Genomic DNA, 19,508 nt, shown 5'->3' with positions numbered 1-19,508 from the left:
CGAGGACTGAGGGAGAAGCTGCGTTTCACCCGAAGGCCCGCAGCCAGTCCCTGCCAGCCTCGGGAGCTGCGCTCGGAAGACCTGGTTGCATCCCTGTACTCGGAGCGCATTAATTCCTCCCCGAGTCATTTTGAAACTACTTTGCCATTGGGATATGCAGGATTTTGACCACGGGGAGGACCGAAAACCTACATAGGCAATGAGAAACTTGTAAGGGATTATTCTGTGGTCGGCATCTTTTGTATTGTCAGCTCGTAAGAGGGATCTAATGACTCATGGCTGGAAATGGCTCTTTCTCCGCTTGTGTTTTACAGATGATTTGTTTTATGCATGAGAAGCAGAGTGTGACCTAGCATAGTGTAAACCATAGCTCTTGGAAAAAATGTGCCGTCCTGAAATCCTCCTAAAACCTCCCCGTCCATCCTTGCACGCCACCCACTAAGAAATAAATAGGAGGAGTTTCTGAAACGCATGAAGATGGCTGCACGCAGAGCTAACGGAGCAAATTACCTGGGACACGTAGCAGGCCAGGTCCTCTCAAGTGCTTACCTGTGCCCTCTGATGGAGGGGAAAAGTTCCTCCTTGTGTGCTGCTTAAGCCACTGAATTAGCCCTTAATTCTGCTGCCATTTTGCACTAGCCATCGACTGCACAGGCCGACTGCCCTCCTGGTGGTTAATATTGTATTTCCTCTGCAGCATCGCGGGAGGGTTTCACTCTGACAGGGTCTTGCACAACGCCGGCGCGCAAAGGCGGTGCGTGGCACACGCAGCTGTGGCCTGGGGTACTGACGGCAGAAGAAAATGAGAGCTAGAGGGCAGGAGGAGGAAGCAGTACTAAAGACAAGTAGAATTTAATCGTAAGAGTTATTGAACAGCCTGATTTACAGGGGCAATCCTTCCCACGGAGACCGATATCCACTGCAGGCATCTGGGGGCAGGTGCATCGTTCATTGCAGAAGCCACATCCCAACTTCAGATCTTCAGGTTTTCCAGTAAAAGTTCCACCGTGGTTTCCTTACGAAGGTCACAGATGTGGGGTTTTTTTTCTTTCAAGCGCGGCTAGAGAAAGTCACCTCCCCCCTTCAGAGAGGGGCCGGTGAAACGGGGACGTTTAGGTCCGACAAAGGAAATGCAGAGAGCAGAATGGTGCTAGGTTTGTGTAGCGTGTCAAAACTTTGTTTTGTGCTCCCATCAAATATTACTTTTCTTTGGCTTTATCTTTTCCTTAGTACATCGTACGTGAACAGACTGCAGAGCGATATGCAGAAGAGCTTAATTAACCTCGGCTAGGCAAAGAAAAGGCAATCATAGGAGCTGTAGGGTAAAAAAATGATCATATTTAGACAAATAAGTGCAAATGACCTAGATGCACCAATTTCTTTAAGAGCCATGCAGTGCAATCTGGATGCCGTCTGCAGGGACTGCAGGTTTGTGTCACTGCTCCTCGTGCTTGCTGTCCCGCTCTGCGCCTTGGGGCTTCTCCCACACCGCCCCTGAAGTCCCCTAATCCTACCTGCTCTCATCCTGTTTTCTCCTCCATCTGTCACCTTTCTCTTAGACATCGTCCAAATGCAGAGCTGGGAAGGACCCCAGGAGATTAGCTATTCCCTTCGCAGGATTAAGTATACTCAGATCATCTCTGACGGATGTTTGTCTAACCTTATTTTTGAAAATCTCCAAGGAATGCTGTCCCAAGACTTCCATATTTTGTCTGTTCTAGTGTTTAACTACTCTTACAGCTAGAAAGCTTTTTCTTCCAAGCATCTAATCCTCTTCTCCCTTGTGGTAAATTAAGCCAAGCCGCAATCAAAATGGAGAATAATTGATCACCAGCCTCCTTAGAAGAGAAGCAGCTTTCACATATTGGCATACCAATAGCACATTCCTTTTTATTTATGTCCTTTCTAGATTAAACCACTCCGTTTCTTTGGCCTTTCCCCACTCGTCAGGTTTTGAGAGTCTTTTTCTCTCTTTTTATATTTTCTTGCTCTTATTTAACTACAGAAAATGATTTTGTATGACATTCAAAACTGGACAGTGCAAACCAGCTGGTCGTCATCATATAGACAGGATAATATATAATACTGTATTAATGTAGCCAGCGTAGAAATGAAGGTAAACTCTATAGTTTAGTAATTTCTTCCCAATTCCCTCGTATGTTATCCCCGGGATTATCAGGAGTAATAGCAGCAGCCTGTCCCAGCTGCTGTTTCTGCCCTCCCCTAAGCCTGAGCTCCTTTCGACACTGTGGCTACTTACGTACCTGATCAATCTCCATTTTGTGGGCACGCATTTGCTTTGTCCTTCTGACACGTAGGACCTACCCCAGGCGGTTTAACCGTCCTTTCTCATCCTCAGCCACGCAGCTGCTTTCCCGTATCTCGTGTGTGCTCGTTTGGGTCAGTTTATGGGCTTGAAGAAAGGAAAGACGGTCCCACGCTCGGCAGGAATGGAGTGCAGAACAGCAAGGTTCACCTCGCGACGCTGCTACGGGCTTTCTGGCTGCCTCTGGCAGAAGTCACGCCAAGCAGCGTTGCTTTCATTGCCTGCACGTCCCCCGAATTTTTAGTCTCTTGGCCAGGGGTTTGGCCTTGTTCGCTCTACGTCTCTCACGTGGCCCAGGGGAAGTCCTAAGTTGTGTTGAAATCAGTTACGGTGTCAGCCAAGGGCGTTGGAAGATGCCCATGCTGCACTAAGGAGCCAAGTAATACGTGTTGTTCTTTGAGAGCCGTAGGAACATATGTGATAAAAGAGCCACGGATCAAATAATTATTATGCTTCCCATACTCTGGTTGCTAAAATTTAGTCAGTTGGGAAATAATATCCATTTGTTGAACATTGGCAAGAAGAGGGGAAGAACGGAGGAGTGCTCGTAGCCCGTTAAAAATGCCATTGTCCAGTTACAGTTATTAGTCTGCTCTATGGACTGAACTTTCTCAAAACCAGGGGTGTATAAAGCATCTTCCATGTGCAGACAAATGCAGCTCACCGCCGTGTTTATGCGCTCGACCACTCTGTGAAAAATAACGGGTCTCTCAAAAACTCTGGGTACCGGCGCTGGAGTTCATGGTCAACGAGTGGGGAACGGTCCTTCTTCTGTGGGAGCATGAAGGAAACACACGGCATGGACTTGCTCTGAGCTCCTTAGCTTTTCGGTGCCTCTTGGGGTGGTTTCATCTTCTTCCGTGTCAGCCCCTTTCTCTCCTGTGGGCCTCCCCCTGCTCCAGGGGCTGTTTCTCCCCCAGAAAGCTCTTGCCAAGCTGGAGCCTGAGAGCTCTGGGAGAGAAGATGCTTCATTTCTTCTAGATTCCTTCCTGAAGTTTCTTCTCAAAATGAAAGGAGAAGCGGCGGGCAGGAGCTTTGCACTTACTGGTTTCCCCTCATTCACCCGTGCGCTTGCTCAGCGCTCAAGGGCAGAACTACAGCGTTTCCTCGTGTTTGCTGCAGTCCATCTCGATAGCCGAGCTGCTGCTTCCCCACCCTTCCGTTCTCACCAACAGTGATGTTCTGTGGGGCCACTTTATTTCCAAAAGCACTTGTGTGATCCCGTTATCTCCTCATTGCTCCTTCAGTAGCTCCTCGGCAACGCTCTTCCCTTCACATCCAGTGCTCAGCGACACCTGCAAAACACGGGAGCCTCTAACACGCCCCGCAGAAGCCCGGCGGGAGGCAGCGATTGTTCCCGCTGCAGCCTCGGAGGGGAAACGTGTGGAGCGGTTCAGTCGGACACGTCCAAACCAGACGCGTTGTCCTCTGCAAGTGCAAAGCCACCACAAAGCTGTTAAAACGTTCACTTAGCATTAGCTATTAAAAATAGCTTGTAATGTTTTCTAAATCAAAATTGGAGAGATAAGAGGGGGAAAAAACGTGGTTAGGATGTTTAAGAAAAAAGCTAATGCACAGAGCCTTGTCTTTTCAGGGCGTGGCGTGAAGGATGACTGTGATTATTTATTCTTGTAACACCTTTGATGAACAAATCTCTACATAATGGTGAATATGGCGTAGAAGAGTACGTTTGGTGCCGCTTCACCCATCTCACTCACGGGCACAGCCTGTTCAGTGGTGTGGTTGGGAAGGTTTCGTCAGCAGTGGGAAGAGGAGTGGTTGCTGGTGTAGCTAATTGAAGGAGCACGTCTTTCGTCCTCTGAGAGTTGTTATCAAGTGCTTTTCAGAACGTGGTGAAGATAAATGCTGGTTCTGAGAACTAGCCCAAGACTCAGATTTAAGCACAGTGCACAGTATTGATTTAATTGAACAAGCTTAGCGTGACGCTTACAGCCTTTTCTCAGCGCTTCGCTGGGCGCAGAGGGAGAGGAAAGAAGTCATTTTCCCAAGTTAGGACAAAACAGAAAAGATTTTCTATTGCATATTCGGCCCCAAATACTGTTTTCTTATGTTTTGGACAGCACCGCTACTCGAAGCCTGCAGACTAGAGAAAGATACTTGTATAATACATCTGTTAATGGAATTTCCCCCCGCCCCGGGCGCTCCAGAGGAAGAAGCCAGGTTTTAAAGGCTACGAGCTTCTGGACAGTGCCCTGGCTCGTGGTTGTTAATGCCGCCTGGCAGATCCACGAGCAGGAATAATTATGACGTACAGTTTATTTTCCCAGATTAATGATTTGTTTAAAATAAGACCTACTGCTTATCTTTAAAAAACCTTGCTACTAGATCACACTTGAGTAAATAAATGCTGTACATTGATTTTGGTTTTCCTCTTAAATGAATCCTTTGACATAGCATTTATTTTTGGGGCACTCTCAAAAATCAAAAAGTATTTAAGGTAAATGAATTTAATACACCTAAATATTGGCTTTGGGGAGTGGGTAGAGGAAGGAAACCTTGGTTGTGTGTTGCTGAATTTTGCTTTTTAAATATGTATGCCTTGTAACTTGGATCACCTTATGTGGTCGTGACTATAATTAATGTTCTGGTTTCTGCTGATCATTTCTTGTTATCTGTTCCTATAAAGGCACAGAGATGTGGGGCCAGCGCTTCTCTTACACCAGTATAAATCAGGAATAGTTCTAGTAAAGGCAGTACAAAATTTGATGGGCAAAGCCAAAATAAGTATGAAGAGGGTAAGGAGGGAATGGTCTGGGTTTTACTACAGCTTATCAGCATCCACCATTTCCCATCTGTGGTTGAGCAGCTGGAACAGTAGATCTCAAAACACTTGGTTTTCAGTGCCGCCTCCACCTATGGCTGTCTCCCAGCGGCTGGGAACGCGTGACCTCCGTGGTTCGGCTGGGGGGGCTCACGGTAGCCGACACACGGCACCGCTGCACGGCTGCTGCACGGAGCGGAGGTTGTGCTGGGCATGTCAAACAGCCGCAGAGCTGTGGGTGTTCTCATACGAGTTCTGAAAAATTAATAACGAAGACTGTTTTACTTCTCCCTGCCCAACACAGAGAAATGAGCTGCTGCTGAAAAACAAGGGGCAGGAATAATCAGCGTAGAAAGGAGATGAGGATGAACAGGTTTGGTCGTAAAGGTTATAAACATCAAGGAGAGAAAAAGAGAAAATTTAAGCTGGCTCAAAAGGTTAAAACCAGGGCCTAGTAGGCCAGACCTGGGTTAGGAGTTCTTTGAACTGAGAATCAGGGTGGTCTTGTCACCCATGAGTTGTGTATGAATGGGAAATGGGTTCCAAGGAGAAGGGGCAGAGACCCATCCCCCCAGCTCTGAGAATATGTTTGGAAAACAAAAGATCTGCACTGCCAAACATGCCAGCTGGGTTCCCAGGATTTATGCCTCTGCTCGGCCTCGCCTGCAGCACAGGAATCCCATCAGGCCGGTAGCCTCTATTTTCTGGTTCCTCGTCCTATGGAACAGAACTTCCCACCATGGAAAATGATGGAAGTATGTTACCTGCTCAAAGGCATTTCCTCATGCCTACAAGCACAATTTTGCAGCATGAAGATCTGTATTTTATTTATTTATGCCTATGATCTACACTGTTTGTCTGGCCACCAACAAATGTCTTTGCAGCAGATGAGGCTTGAAGAACCTGACCAGGTTCCACCATTACTTCTTTCTTTTCTTCAGCGCTCCCATGAATTCCCTGCCGAGTTCAGCCTCTGTAAGTATCTTACGATCAACCCATCTCTCCTTTTCTCTCTGTAGGATCTGATACGAAGAGATATTCTGTATTACAAAGGTCGCATAGACATGGATAAATACGAAGTGGTGGATATAGAAGATGGGAGAGATGATGACTTCAATGTCAGCATGAAGAATGCCTTCAAACTTCATAACAAGGAGACTGAGGAAATGCACTTATTCTTTGCCAAGAAACTGGAGGAGAAGTTACGATGGCTTAGAGCTTTCAGAGAAGAAAGGAAGATGGTAAAAGAAGATGAAAAGATAGGTGAGGAATATGAAATGAATCTGAAAGGAGATTGTGGTAATGCTTAATTTAGCCCCAACTGTTGGAGAAGCCCACTTTTTTTTTTTCGGTAGTAGAGTTACAGTTCAGCCTTGCTCAGATGTCCTTGGTTGCTCTCCCAATCCTACGCAGGTCTCTTTCCAATTCAGTTACTGTTATTTTTGGCCCTCAATAAACAAATTCTGCCCGTAGCTTCAAGCCTGGACCTCTGTGGGTGCTGTGGGAGAAGGAAGTCTTTGGCCATCTGACTTCCGAGCCTCCTGGCTGCATCGTTTCTGCTCGGGTTAAGCACGGCTCGGGCAGGGCAGGAGGGCGGCGAAGTCCATGACTTACCAGCCGTGCCCTTCCCTCCGCATCAGCCCCTAAATTGACTGTCACCCGTGTCAGTTCGGGCTCAGCTTGTCTGGCTCAGCGTAACGCACTGGGCACGTTTGTGATCCTGTATAAATAAGAATGGGTCTGCTCCTACTTTTGATACAGCCCCTGCACGAGCGAGATCAGAGAGAGGCCTGTCCTTTCAAGGAGGATTTGCTTTTCAGTTAAATACCTGCCCGTACGCGCAGCTCCCTGGGCGATGCTTTGCCACCTAGGGCGTTCTGTGGTTGCCAAACAGCGCAGAACATTCCCCCTCCCCTCCCCAAAAGGAAAAGAGGCTTTGTAAGCAACCTTCTGAATTGTGTTTGCCGTGTTCCCTTTTCCAGGCTTTGAAATTTCTGAAAATCAAAAGCGGCAAGCGGCAATGACAGTAAAGAAAGTCAGTAAGCAAAAAGGTAACCGGCAACATGCACTGTGCCTGGTGATGTGAGGGTGGAGCGGGCTGGGCTGAATCCTGCTGGGTTAGGATCCAGCGTCCCCCTTGAATTTCCCCCTCCCCTTTCTCTTTTTTTATAAAATACCGTTTGTGCTTTGTATCCTTTCTTAATGTATCTGTGGGCCAAATTAATCTCTGGTCTAATGTGGTTGAAGCCAGTGGAATTTCACCAGAGATGAATTTGATCTCGTGTCTCCAGTCTGATGTCCAGAAGCTGTCCCTGGGGGCAGAAATCTATCTCAGTTGTTTATCTCAGGTGGAAATGGGAGTGAGTGCGGAGATGTGTAGGGGTTCTGCTAATTCCCGATGTCTGTCTCCCGTTAGCAAAGAAAGGAAGGTGGCTAAAATACTGGAGGTGGTGAGGGATCTACCCCTTTCCTGCTTTTGGAAGGGGGACACTCATGTTTCCTGGGGCTACCTGTAATTTTTTAAGGACAGCACAGGAGCATCAGCTCTAGGAAATAAAGTAGCTTAGTAAAGACATTATATCTCTCTAATATCAGATTCATTTCGCCACCCAGGCAGGCTACAGCCAACTAATAAATGCCATGCTAGATATTACACAGTCTCAACTGGTGAAAACCAGCCAGCGTTAATTATCTCTCACAATAACTCCTGCAGCTACAGGTTTTGAAATCCTAAATACAGAGGGAAAGTCAGAGAGGTCATTTTTCGAGTTTTCCAAAGCTTCACGAAGCCGTAGACATACCGATGCGTTACCAAAGTACCGTGGCACAACTAGGCCTATGGATGGGGTTGGAGAGCACTCATCGCTTCTTGGCTGTAGGCAGTTCCAGGCAGATTCGTCCCCGCTCTGTACAGGCATTGGGTTGCTTTTTTGCAAAAGTTGAAGGAGCTCTTTGCTTTCTGCCTCACCTGTTTGTTGTCTACTGGCTTTGCTGGTCCAGTAGTGGTTTGCTAGGCCAACTGTAAACTCCTTGGTTTGCTGTGTCTTTCCATTGTCATTAGTCTTCTCCTCTCTACTAACTTCCTGTGTTGTCTTCTGAGATGTTCTCCAAAAAACTCTCCTGGCCAGATTTTCTAACCTCAAAGCAGGCACGCACCCAGAAAAGGGGCCCAGGGGGGGTTTCTTACACGACGTACACGTAGTTCAGGCCGCTGCCACGAGCTCGGTTTTGCAGGTTCGCCCCTTCCCACCAGCATGCTCGTCCCTCGGCATGGAAGCGGCCACGGCGATTACGGCAGATCAGAGACTCTTGACTTGCATGATGGCCATGACAAAACCAGTTTAAATGATTATTTGCTGTTCAGTTAATTATATTATTAATTAATTACGGTGTTAATTAATTAATAATTGGGCTGTTCAGTCATTAAGTGACACAGTTCAAAGGTGCCTGAGCATGCCTACCGGTATTCCCACTTAAAGCACTGGACTTGCATCCTGACAGATAGAACACGCCTAACCGTACTTGTTTCTCACACGGCAATTGCTCTCTTGTTTTCTCTCTTTCTCTTTCTCTCTCTTTCTCTCTGAGATGAAAAAGGAGGGGCTGTTATCTTAGGCTTCTCTGGCTATAAAACTAATTAGCTCCTAAAACACCAGTCAGCATTTCTTTGATGAAGAACGAGCTTCTGCCATAACACTGGCAGTTCTTTTTATGAGATGAAGTCCTCGAGTCAGACAGAAATTCACTCAGACCCCAAGCATCACGTTAAGCGAAGCCTGGTTGTTTTAAGACGTGAAATCTGAAAAACAACAAATTAGTAGCTCTGTTTCTTTTGTCCTGCAGTGTGGTAATCATAGTCCAGTCTCAGATGAATTAAATTAAGTACCGGCACTGAACGTTTTGCTGCAAACTCTTAGTTTTCTTACTCTGTGGTTTGTCTTGGGCCCAAGACCCAAAGAGAGGCACGAGGCTGCCGGAGCAGAGAGCTGGTGGCATCACTGGGAAGAGGGAGGTAGGAGGAAATTCCTGAGAGTTGGCTCGCAGCGACTGATTTTTTTGAATCTTGCTGTATGCATTTGACGCGCGCTGCCAACGGGGGTTTTTTGCCAAAGCCCTTGGCAGGCCCTCGGGGCCGTGTTGCCGAGGCTGAGGGGCAGCCCTCGGGGCTGGGGGCAGGCGGGTGGCCGTGCCTCTGCCAGGAGGTTGCTGCCTGCAGGCACCGTGCGCTGCCTGGGCCCTGCCCGCGCCGCCTCCCCCGGCACGCCAGTAGCGTTGGAAGGGGCTTTGAGTTGGTTTCGGAGATCAGTTATCCCTGGCAAGCGGCGAAGCCCTGTAGCAGCAGGAATACTTCCACTGCATTCAACTGAAGTATTCAGATTTACAGACTTTGCAGGACAGGTCTCAGTGGCTACAGCGGGGCTTGACGGCTCAACAGCTCGACGTGCCGTGTCGAGAGCTCTGCTCCCGTGTCAGTGGATGCCTATTACAGGCTTGTTTCTAGATTATCTCCGTTGTTCTCTCCTCCTCTTAAATGGGAAACCGTGGTAATTTCCCTGTCACAGAATACTTAAGAGAGAAAAGCCGTGAAGGAGGTGAAATGGAAAATGCAATCAACTTTGCTAGAGGTGAAGCAGAAAAACATTTTTCAAATAGTATAAACTGCCGCTTATTTCATGCGCTGTTGTACCACACCTCCCAGAAGTATTGCTCTGGAGCTGGCTGTTGGAAAGGAAGCATTTAAACTATCGCTCGCTGCAGCAGGCGAGGGAGAGACGCCGAGACATCAGCTGGTAGCAGGAGGAGAAACCTTAAAACTCTGCTATTTAAACTAATGGAAGCTTTGTCCAGGGGATTAAGAGAGAACACAACTCTCGGTGTTCTGAGAAGTTTTTGATCCCAAAATGAGGGTCCTGCGTGTGGGGCACAAGTCGGGCCCCTCTGGAAGCAACCCCTCCTGGCGCTCGCGCCTGCGCAGGAATCATGCGGTGCCAGGCTTCCTTCCAGATGGATTCAGTGAGGGCCAAGGCCAGATTTCAGCAATATAACTAGGATTTGCACTATTTGTTGGATTGGGCAAAACGTAACGATAGGAGACCAGGTGCCTTAAGACAGCATTAAACCCATTTTTGGCCTTCTTTACGTCCATCAGACATAAAGGAAATGGTCGCGTTGGCTCCGCACCTTACCAACAGAGAGAGAAAAGGGCTGTTTGTTGTTGTGGTTTTTTTCTTTTTGCATTGATTGTTCAAGATTTTGCCTCTTGGTTACTGCCCTTTGGCTTCTTTCGATGTCGGTGTGGTACCTGGGAATAGAAGTCAGTGTGGTGTCTCCTAGAAATAGTAAAGTAACAGAGAAATTGATTTGTCTTGACTTACAAAAACAACAAAAAACCCCACAGCCCTTTTTAAGCTACAGCCCATCAAGTGTGCAGCTTTTCTGCAGATAAGTCCAGGTGCCACTGAGGGCCTTCGCTGCCTGCACTGACACCGCGACGTTGAGACAGCTTCGGGTTGTGCTTCCAGAATTGTGCCCATTATTGCCTAAAGCTGCGGAAACGAGTCGAAAGTTCCCTTGAAAATGGATCCCTCGTGGATCTCCAGTCCATCCGTAACGCAGACCCAGCATTATCCAGGGTGCTTTTTCCATTTCTAAGTGTCTGAAAACAGAAGGCTCCCTTACTGCTTCTATCCATCAAGGGCATCTGTTCTGCTGGCCACTTCCAGTCTCCCCCAACGATTGGTGTTTGCAGCTTTCAGAAACATCCAGGAACTTTTCGGATCCCCACCTTTGTGCACAGCTCCCCCCATGCAGCACAGCGTGTACACGCTAAGGGATTTTTGCTCGTGTTCCTAGAAGCAGGCAGCCAGGGGTGTCAGGGGGATGAGAGGTTCCGGTGCCCAGGAAGGAGACCCCATTCTTAAAGCGCCATTTCCCACTTCATGTTTCCGTTTTGGAAAACGAACTATCTGTTCCAATTTAAAGAAGTGACCTTAGGGCTACCTGGGAGGGTTTCCCACCCCAGGAGAGCCCTTCAGACCCATGCTATGAGCCAGCTCCTCCAAGCCCTTCTCTCTGTCCTGTGTATCCTCCTCTGCACTGTGCCACAGCTTCACCAAAGCAGATGCCCTCAGCCCAGACGAGTCTTTAGCCTGGTGGTCTGGGACTCGGGGAAGGAGGGAAACAGATAGTCAGTCACCATCACCCCTAGCCCTGAGCTTAGAAGGATGCTGTCATTAAATTTGCCCATAAATACTCAGCTATGCAAAGCCAGCAGGGGTTAAATCATCAGCCAGCGTGAACTGCTTTGGCCTGCCAGTAAAACACCCTCTGAATCACTGAATTTTCCTGATAATTTCTTCCTTTCTGATCACTTGAGCTTACCACGAGCTATGTCATAAAAACCCCGACCCAAACACCCCACAGCTTTTCTCTGACTTCCGCACTTCAAGCTCTCCCCCAGCAAGCCTGCGTAGCAAAACGAGGCGACCGCATGATAGCACGCTTGTGCTGGCTTCATCCAGCTGGCAAGGACAGGTCTCTTACCAGGTAACGGAGTCTGCAGGTACCTCCTGTGGTTCTCCTGAGTGTTTAAGCCTATTTCATTGCATCTTCCTTGCTAACAAGATTGACGTGGCCCTGACATGTTTCCCCATCCTATTCACACATGTAGGCACAGCCTCGGGGGGATTGAAGGAGACTGAGCAACACTTAGACTAACCGCTTTCAAACAAAGAGGGATATTTGCATTTTCAGATAATCGGGGTCACTTCCCTTCCTTTTTTTCAGAGAGCTTCCCACAGCGTAGGTGAAAGAACGGGGCTAATCATGTTCTCGGTGATATTTCCCCACAGAGTCAGAGAAATCACGGAGCTCGTCCCATTGCTTGTAAAATACAGGCCCTACCCGGGACCTCCCAAAGGCAGGCGTTAGGCGGTGCCCATCGGCGCCTCGCCCGAGCGCTGCGTGCTTCGGGTCCGCCAGCAGCGTCCTCTGAGGTGCCGTCGGACGCACAGGCTGAGGCAAATCATGGATAAATTCCTGGGGGGAGACCTCTAAGGATGGTACCGGTGACTCGGCAATGGGCACGCGCTTCCGAGGAAATTCTCCAGGGGAGTGTTTTGGTGAGATGCGAAACGGGCCTCTTGGGTTTCCCATTGGCCCTCATTTGAAGAGCCCCGGTGTGGACATCAATGTCACGCTGAGATGCCAACCAAAAGGAGTTTGTCAGCCCCAGTGCTCCTGCGCTCGCAGTTCGGGGAGGTATTTTAGGTTAGGGGCAGTGCTGGTACCCAGAAGAGGCTGCATTTCAGGGCAGCGATGGATGAACGGATCTCTTCCTATCCATGAAACCGACGGCGTGATCTTTGCTATCAGTGTACAGAACTATATAAATACAAGATGAGATAAATTCGTTTTCACCTGGCTTTGATTGATAAAGCCCCAGTATCGTGTGTTCCATCTTGCCGCTCTTAGCTTTCGCTTATCGCATGAGGGATCATTATCATAACGTCTAGTCTAATGACATCAGGTTGCAGTAACAGACTTGATAAATAGACTCAGGAAGGTCAAGTTACCTCAGTATTTGTCGATCCTGTGGTTGGCTGTGGAATAGCCAGGACACAAGACGACTGTTTTCTGCTGTTGCTTTCCTCAGGCTGCAGTTCGCCCTTTTCCCTCCCTTTTCCCCCAAAACAGAGAAGTTAGGCTAGAGGTTAGAATAGGGAGCTAAGGCTCGTTCTCCTCCCCGGTCCCATCCCTGGTAATACCTGCCTCTGCCAGGCCTTTGAGTAAAATCCCCAGCTGTGTGAAGAGCCACGGCTAGCGCACCACCTGAATTCCTCTTGAGCCGGGCGAGGATGACCCAAATCCGAGTCGGGTAGTTGAGCGTGGGAGCGTGAACCGATCAAGTCCGCAGCTCTCAGGACTGCCTTCTGCTCACGGTGCCGTCCCCACCTCTTGCTGTCAAAACCAGGTCTGCAGGCAGGGAGCAGAACCAATACCAAACACGGCGTGGCTGCTGGCTCTGAACGTGACGGCAACCGAGTGAGTAGTGGTGAGGTGCTTTGAGATCCTCTGTTGAAACGTGCTGAAGAAAGGCAAAGGGCTGTACCCCTCCAGCCATTACTGCTTCTTATTTCTTCACCTTGTCGCTGTCGCAGGAGGCATTAACTGTACAACGATTAGCGTTCCTGAGGTACGTTCCCGGCTACCCCACGTTGTGTCTGGGTTACAGTATTCGGGAGGAAACCGAATTTACGGGATTTTTGAGCATGGCTCCTGAAGGATGCAAGAGCTCACAGGGAGAGGACAGGCTCCTTAGCGCAGCGCTGCCTCCCTACCCACCAGCAGCCTCCACTCAGCCAGCAGAGAACGAGGTGTTGATTCTTTAGTGTCTCCCGCTCAGCTCTGGCTAATGAACAGCACGACACCCAGACAGCGAGGTAGAAGAAAAGCCTGTGAAATAGCTCCTGAACACTGTGTAAGGTAAAATCTTAGAGGCTGAGGATGGAATAAACAGCTTGTAGGGCAAGTTTCTGTGGTTATATATAGGCAAATCTGTGTATTCTGTGTATGTTTCGTATGAACTCTGGAGAGGCGCGGTGTTAATGTAGCTGTCCTGCTGTACTGTAGCTGGCTCTGTCTGCACGTGTCCTTGTGGATTGCCTGTGAGTTAATAGCATGCTCCTAAATCTTCAAGTGCTACTGTGTTGTTACCTCAAATAGAAGTGACGCTTTGAAAAAAAAAGAACTAGAAGGGAAAAGAGACCATTTTAAATCTTTTTTAATTGTTTCTTTGAGCTGAGAAACCCGAAAGATTCCAAGTGACGTTGCCTAGTACTAAAAAAAGACGGTTTCAACCGACAGCGCAGCATCTCTCTTTTCACCCGTTTTGTCTAGCCAAATTATAAACCCGGGAGTTTTCTTTTTCTCATTACGAACAGATTGCCACAACCCCCATCCCGCTGAACGGTCTCGCCCCTGCAGCTGCAGCCTCTGCGTTCTGCTACAGTGCAGAATTGCGCACGAACCAGCAGAAGGAGCTCCAAGTCTGGGCATTGGTGTATAGCTGCTTCCTCGCGCCTGGGAGAGGCAGCGCGGCAGCTGTGTCTAGAAATCGTTACTTACCTATCGAGCCTTTCCCTTTGCGCTCTCAATTCTGGTCGCCAGGCAGCCCAAAATCGCGTTGGAGAAGAGCTTTGCCCGTTTCTGTCTGTTGAACTGCCGCGGAGTTACGGCTTCGCGCAGACAGCAACAAAAAATCCCTCAAGAGGCAATTTTGCACAACGGCCCCGAGTTCCGATGAGGGAGCAGGATAGAAAAATACCGACCTGGCAGAGTTTTTCCCCAGAATTGGCCTTTCTCAGGATTTGAAGATGTGCAGATCAGGTGACTCTCCCTCTTCCCCCCCCCCCAATTCCCGTGTTCCACCTTGTCGAGAACGTGGGTATGTCCCGTCCCCCACCCCCCCCCCAAAAAAAGAGCCATCCTTGGGGCGCCTCGAGCTGTTGCAAAGTATCACAGTGTTGCTGTATCCCAGTTTTCCAAGAAAATTTCTTACGGAATTACCAGCCTGCCTTGCCAGAGCACAACTGGTTTTATTTGCATGCCCACAGCCACCCGGTAACCACGCATGCCATCGAGAGCCGCAGTCCCGATCATTCAGGCCGTGGAGGGCATTTGATAAATCCGATAAATACGCAAACCCTCGGCTGCTTATTCGGGTAGAACCAGCCAGAAGCTTTTGACATTGGTCCAGCTTAGACGTTAACGCCAGCAGCCCAGATCCTCCAGCAGGGCCACACGTAGAGCTTTGAGAATATGAGTCGGAGCTTCCTTACTCTGTGTGCATGGGTATGTTTCGAACAAGGATAGACATTTTGGGGGAGTTTGGACCGAAAAGGCTATTTTGGGAAAGAACTGAGTGGGGTTTGCTAGTGATCTGGCCAGGGGAGTCTGCCTTTTTCTCTTTTGGAGAAGACAGACTATGGATTACATTCTTTGCAGTGTAACTCCATCAATGTCAGTGGACTTCAGCCAGACTGTCCTTTCTCTGCTTCTTCAGCCTTCCAAGTGCATAACATTTTGCTGATCCAGGAGATTTCTTTAGCATTTCCGTATCATGATTAAAATCCATTAGTTCACCCTCCGCAAATTGGTTTAGAGACAATAAAGAGCTCAGCCCAGCTCAGCAGGGCAGACGGGATGCATCACGAGGCTGACTGCCGCTCGGCATGCAGGCGACGTTGGGCCGTGTCGTTAAAGCCACGTAGTTTTGAGGTCTTCCAAAGCTAGAAACAGCGGCTGCGTGCCCCTAGGTAGCAGCTTTAGATTCACAGCTCTTCTGTGTTGTGGAATGTTAGTCAGCAGTCTTGGTGGCACAAGGACTTTGAAGTAATTCCTGGTCCTTTGGGGCAGCTGAAGATCCAAACCACTTAGCAGGCAGAAGCAGATGTCTTTCCCAACGCTGTACCTGTACCAGATCCTAACCTTCCCGCAGATCCTAAAATTCCTCACCAGCCTCTGCTGGGAAAAGTGGCCAAGGCACTAAAGGCCGGTGGCCTCCAGAGTGTCTGCACTCTCGTATGGGTTCAGGGCTAGAGTTTGCCCTCCAGAGCGGCCTCTGCAGTGGGTCACCCTGCCCGCACGCCGACTGCCTTCCGGCAAGGCAACTGGGAGCAGGACAGCGGTAAAGAAGGGGCGGAAGGGGCAGGGCAGAGATGAGCTCAAGCCCGTGCTCTGCCCGTACGGGATGTCGTTGGCTTCGGTCACACAGTGTGGGCGATCCAAATGGGCTGTTGGGGCCTGCCAGCAAGGGTGGTACAGAAGTCGTCTCAGGTACCCTAGAAGTGACCCTGTCCAGGTTTGACCCCAGGGCGGCAAGGGCTGTGCTCTGCTCTCCGGCCTTCTGCGGGAGAGAGGAGCTTGGGAAAGACAGAGCAGAAAACCTGGTGACGAGTAGCTGTATCCCAGCGTGCAGGTACAAATGCAGAACATCTCCAGGCTGTTCTTTTCCAATAAGTTTGAAACGTTAACTGGGATGAATTTGTTAAAGGTTATGAAGTATGAGCGATGGAGCAGTTTCTGTCCACTGTAAGGAAGGATCTTGGTTGCCTCCTGCGCTGGGCAGAGCTGCCTGACTTGATGGTATTTGCCGTAAAGAAGGAGAAGTCGGTTAGACGTAGCCAAGATGGTATCTGCATTTGGTCTGAACCTTTTGAGGATTTTAACAACCCTCGATTGGTAAATTCTATAGCAAGGGGAAGCGAATCAATTCTCTTTCGTAAAGCCATACGAAAGCCTTCAGTTGTCTGACGAGCCCCGTGAGTGCACTTCGTGAGGCTTTTTCCTTTGTCTGTAAGTACCCGACTGTGTGCAGCCTTCCTGTGCGCGGGCCGGCCAGCGCTGGTCCCACGAAGCATGTGTTTGTGTGTGGGTAGGAACCGCTAACTGAATGCAAAGAGTCGCATTTCTTTTACACACGTTGCTGTGGTACCTGGGTGCTAATCACCGTATTTTGCCTTCTCTAGCACCTTCCCAGCCGAGGATCTCAAAGTGTTTTACAAACATTAATTAATTTAGCTTCACAACCCTCGTGTGAGGTAGGTGGGTGATGCCATCCCGCTTTCCAGATGAGGACACTGATCTGCTTGGGTAGAGTCGCCTCGCTCCTGCGGTTAAAACCAGGGGAGGCAATGGCCTCGAGATGGCCCTTGCGAAGCCTGCCACCCGTCACGCGCCCGGGGCTGCCCTCCCCGCAGAAGGAAGAGCAGTTCTGCGTGCAGCAGAGGCGATCCAGAGATGGCCAGAGCTTACAGCAACCTGCTTCAGAGCCCCGCTCCTCTCTCCTTCCTGCCCTTCTCTGGAGTTGTGGTTTCCAGCCGATCGCGCTGCCCCGAGGCTGAAGGAGGGATTGTCCCTCATCAGTGGCGTGGCGGGGAAGGAAGCACAGACGTAGCTCCATTCCTGTGCCCTGTAGCCTACACTTTGCTGGTGACACGCCTCCCTTCTGCTCCGCTTCCATTCCCCCAGAGCCGCCCTTCCTACACCGTCCTTCGCAACAGGTTGCCTAGGTCCCAGCTTGCTGAAGCTCCCCCTTTCCGTGGGAAGGCTGGAAGGGCAGCATCCCCTCGCCCCGGTCCCGCACAGGAGCTGCGACTCACCTGTGTGGGAATCGCGCATCCCGACCCTGACAGCGTAGCCGTGCCAGTCCATCCATTGCTACCAGTTTGGATTGAGCAGAATCGGCCTTTTCTGCGTTGGCCTGCAGCCGTTTTTGGCTGAAAACCAGACTGGTGAATTTAAAACGAACCCTATGGAAAAGTCCTACAAACGTTCCTAGAGAAAGGCACGAGTTGCCCTTCGTACGGGCAGAAGGGCGCTGAAGCGGAGCGGGTCCCTGCAGCGGAGCGCTCCCTTTCCCAAGCAGCTCGGCTCCGTTCCGGCGCAGGAACCGGGGCCGAGCGGTCCTCGGGGGTCACGCTGCTCGGGGGCTGGTCACCGGGGCATGCGGGGGCAAAACCGCTTTCGAGGCGTAGCTGGGCGGGAGGGCGAAAAGGAGCTTGGAAACGGCGAGCGTTCCGTTTGCGAGCGGGTTGGGCGGCACAGGCGTCCGCCTTCGTCTGACCAGAGCGATGCTGCGCATGGCCTGGCCGCCTTCGGGCCTCCTTAGGTCACGCAGGACTTTTCCATGAGGGCAGGCGAACCTCTGCCGATACCAAAGTAATGGATCTTGAACGAATCTTCAAGTCGTGGTCTAGTGTAGGCGGCCTCCGAGCTGAGAGTTTAGGCAGCCGCTGCGTTCCTCCGTAGATTTGCCGTCTCTAGCACGACTCCCTGTTGTCGGGGACCCTGGTTATTAAGCGATAAGAAGCGATAGCATGACGAAGAAAGACTATTGACCCAATTGCACTTTGACTGATCTGTTTCTTTTTCCCCCCAATCATCGATGCAGGTGTGAGCTACTCCAAGTCGGTTCCTCCAGCCTACCCACCACCCCAGGATCCATTAAATCAGGGACAATACATGGTGACAGATGGCATATCCCAGTCCCAGGTCTTCGAGTTCACCGAACCCAGACGCAGCCAGGCACCATTCTGGCAAAACTTCAGCAGGTTAACACCATTCAAAAAATAATACCTAGAGAGATGGAGAATTTTAACTTAAAAGAACTAAAATTTAAAAATAAAAATAAATAAAATTATATTTATAGATGGACCTTTTTTCGGAGAAGCACTGTTGCAACTAAATATATATACATATATATATATATACACACACACACATTTTAAAAATAATAATGTATATACATATATGTATATATATAGAAGGACCAAAAACTTTTTTTGTTGTTTTTGGGAAGCAATCTGCTACTAGATACTAGGAAGCACCAATGATTTCTTACCATGTGACCTATTTTATTTTATTTCATTGGTTGGACATCCTTTTTTTTTTTTTTTTTTTTTTCCTTTTTTTTTTTCTCCTCTTCTTCATTTTCATCCGAGTCGTCATTGGCATCCCAGAATGCTTTCTCGCTTGTGTGAATTCGTCACCGAAGTTCCTCGTGGACTACATTGGTGTATATTTTATTTGATTTTATTTATGGGGGGGGGGGGTGGTTTGTTTTTTGGAGTGCCGGGAGGTCTCTGCTCCCTCTCCCTCCCTCTCCGTCCCTCCCTTGGCTGGCCCCGGAGTTGCCATTCCAGTGAAGAGCATCGACCCTTTCCCCGTCCCGTCCTGCATTCTCTGGTCTGACTCGTGCCTGTCTGGATGTGCTCCCCCGTGCACCATGCTCTGCTGCGCAGTATTTCTCTGGCTTTAAGTGTTTCGTTGGGGGCAGGTGAAAAGAAGCAGAAGGGCCATCAGCTGTTTAGGAAGAGAGAGATGGGGGTTCCTCCGTTCATTTTTTGCCCTTTTTTTTTTTTCCTAAGCGCTGTCTTTTTCTCAATTCAGTGTGATCTGGTCACACTCGGAGCAAGACTGAGAAAAGAGCATCAGGGGCTTCTGTTTCTTTTGCGTTTACTTTCATTTCTGTGGGGTTATCTCGGATTTACTTTCTTTTTAAGCTGAGACACGACTCTGAGAAGCCCACTCCTATCTTTGTTTCCCACGCAAAGATAAAAGCTCGAACACGGACGGCTTCGTGCCCTCCATTCCAGCTAGAGGAAAACTGGCTGCTGGGCTCCAGCAAACGGCCAGTTTTCTTTCTTCAGGAACTAAGGTCCCATCCTGTCGGCCACACTCCCGCCCGCACAGTCCCGCCTTAACGCCCCCCTAATTGCCATCGACAGGAGCAGTGATCCCAGTGAGGACGGTGGCTGCGCTCACTGCCTGCTCTGCTCCCTTGCCTGTAGGTCCCTGCCTTCACTTGGGCACTCACCTCCCAACAGAACAGGAGCTGCC

General features: G+C 49.5%; 1 protein-coding gene across 2 annotated transcripts in view; it reads left to right on the top strand.

Moving 5' to 3' along the window:
• ARHGEF9 (Cdc42 guanine nucleotide exchange factor 9) overlaps positions 1-18,242 on the top strand; it is a 188,557-nt gene extending 170,315 nt beyond the window's left edge. For both annotated transcript variants that reach the window (XM_086469766.1, XM_086469767.1), the window contains 3 exons: positions 6,128-6,371; positions 7,091-7,159; positions 18,061-18,242. In XM_086469766.1, the coding sequence (XP_086325892.1) occupies positions 6,128-6,371; positions 7,091-7,159; positions 18,061-18,242 (495 nt within the window). The remainder of the gene's footprint in view (positions 1-6,127; positions 6,372-7,090; positions 7,160-18,060) is intronic.
• Positions 18,243-19,508: the final 1,266 nt, after the last annotated feature.

The sequence above is a fragment of the Leptosomus discolor genome, chromosome 9, assembly GCF_034619465.1.
Source record: "Leptosomus discolor isolate bLepDis1 chromosome 9, bLepDis1.hap2, whole genome shotgun sequence".
NCBI lineage: Eukaryota > Metazoa > Chordata > Aves > Leptosomiformes > Leptosomidae > Leptosomus > Leptosomus discolor.
Note: the sequence above shows the minus strand (reverse complement) of the source record. Positions and strands in the feature narration are given on the sequence as shown.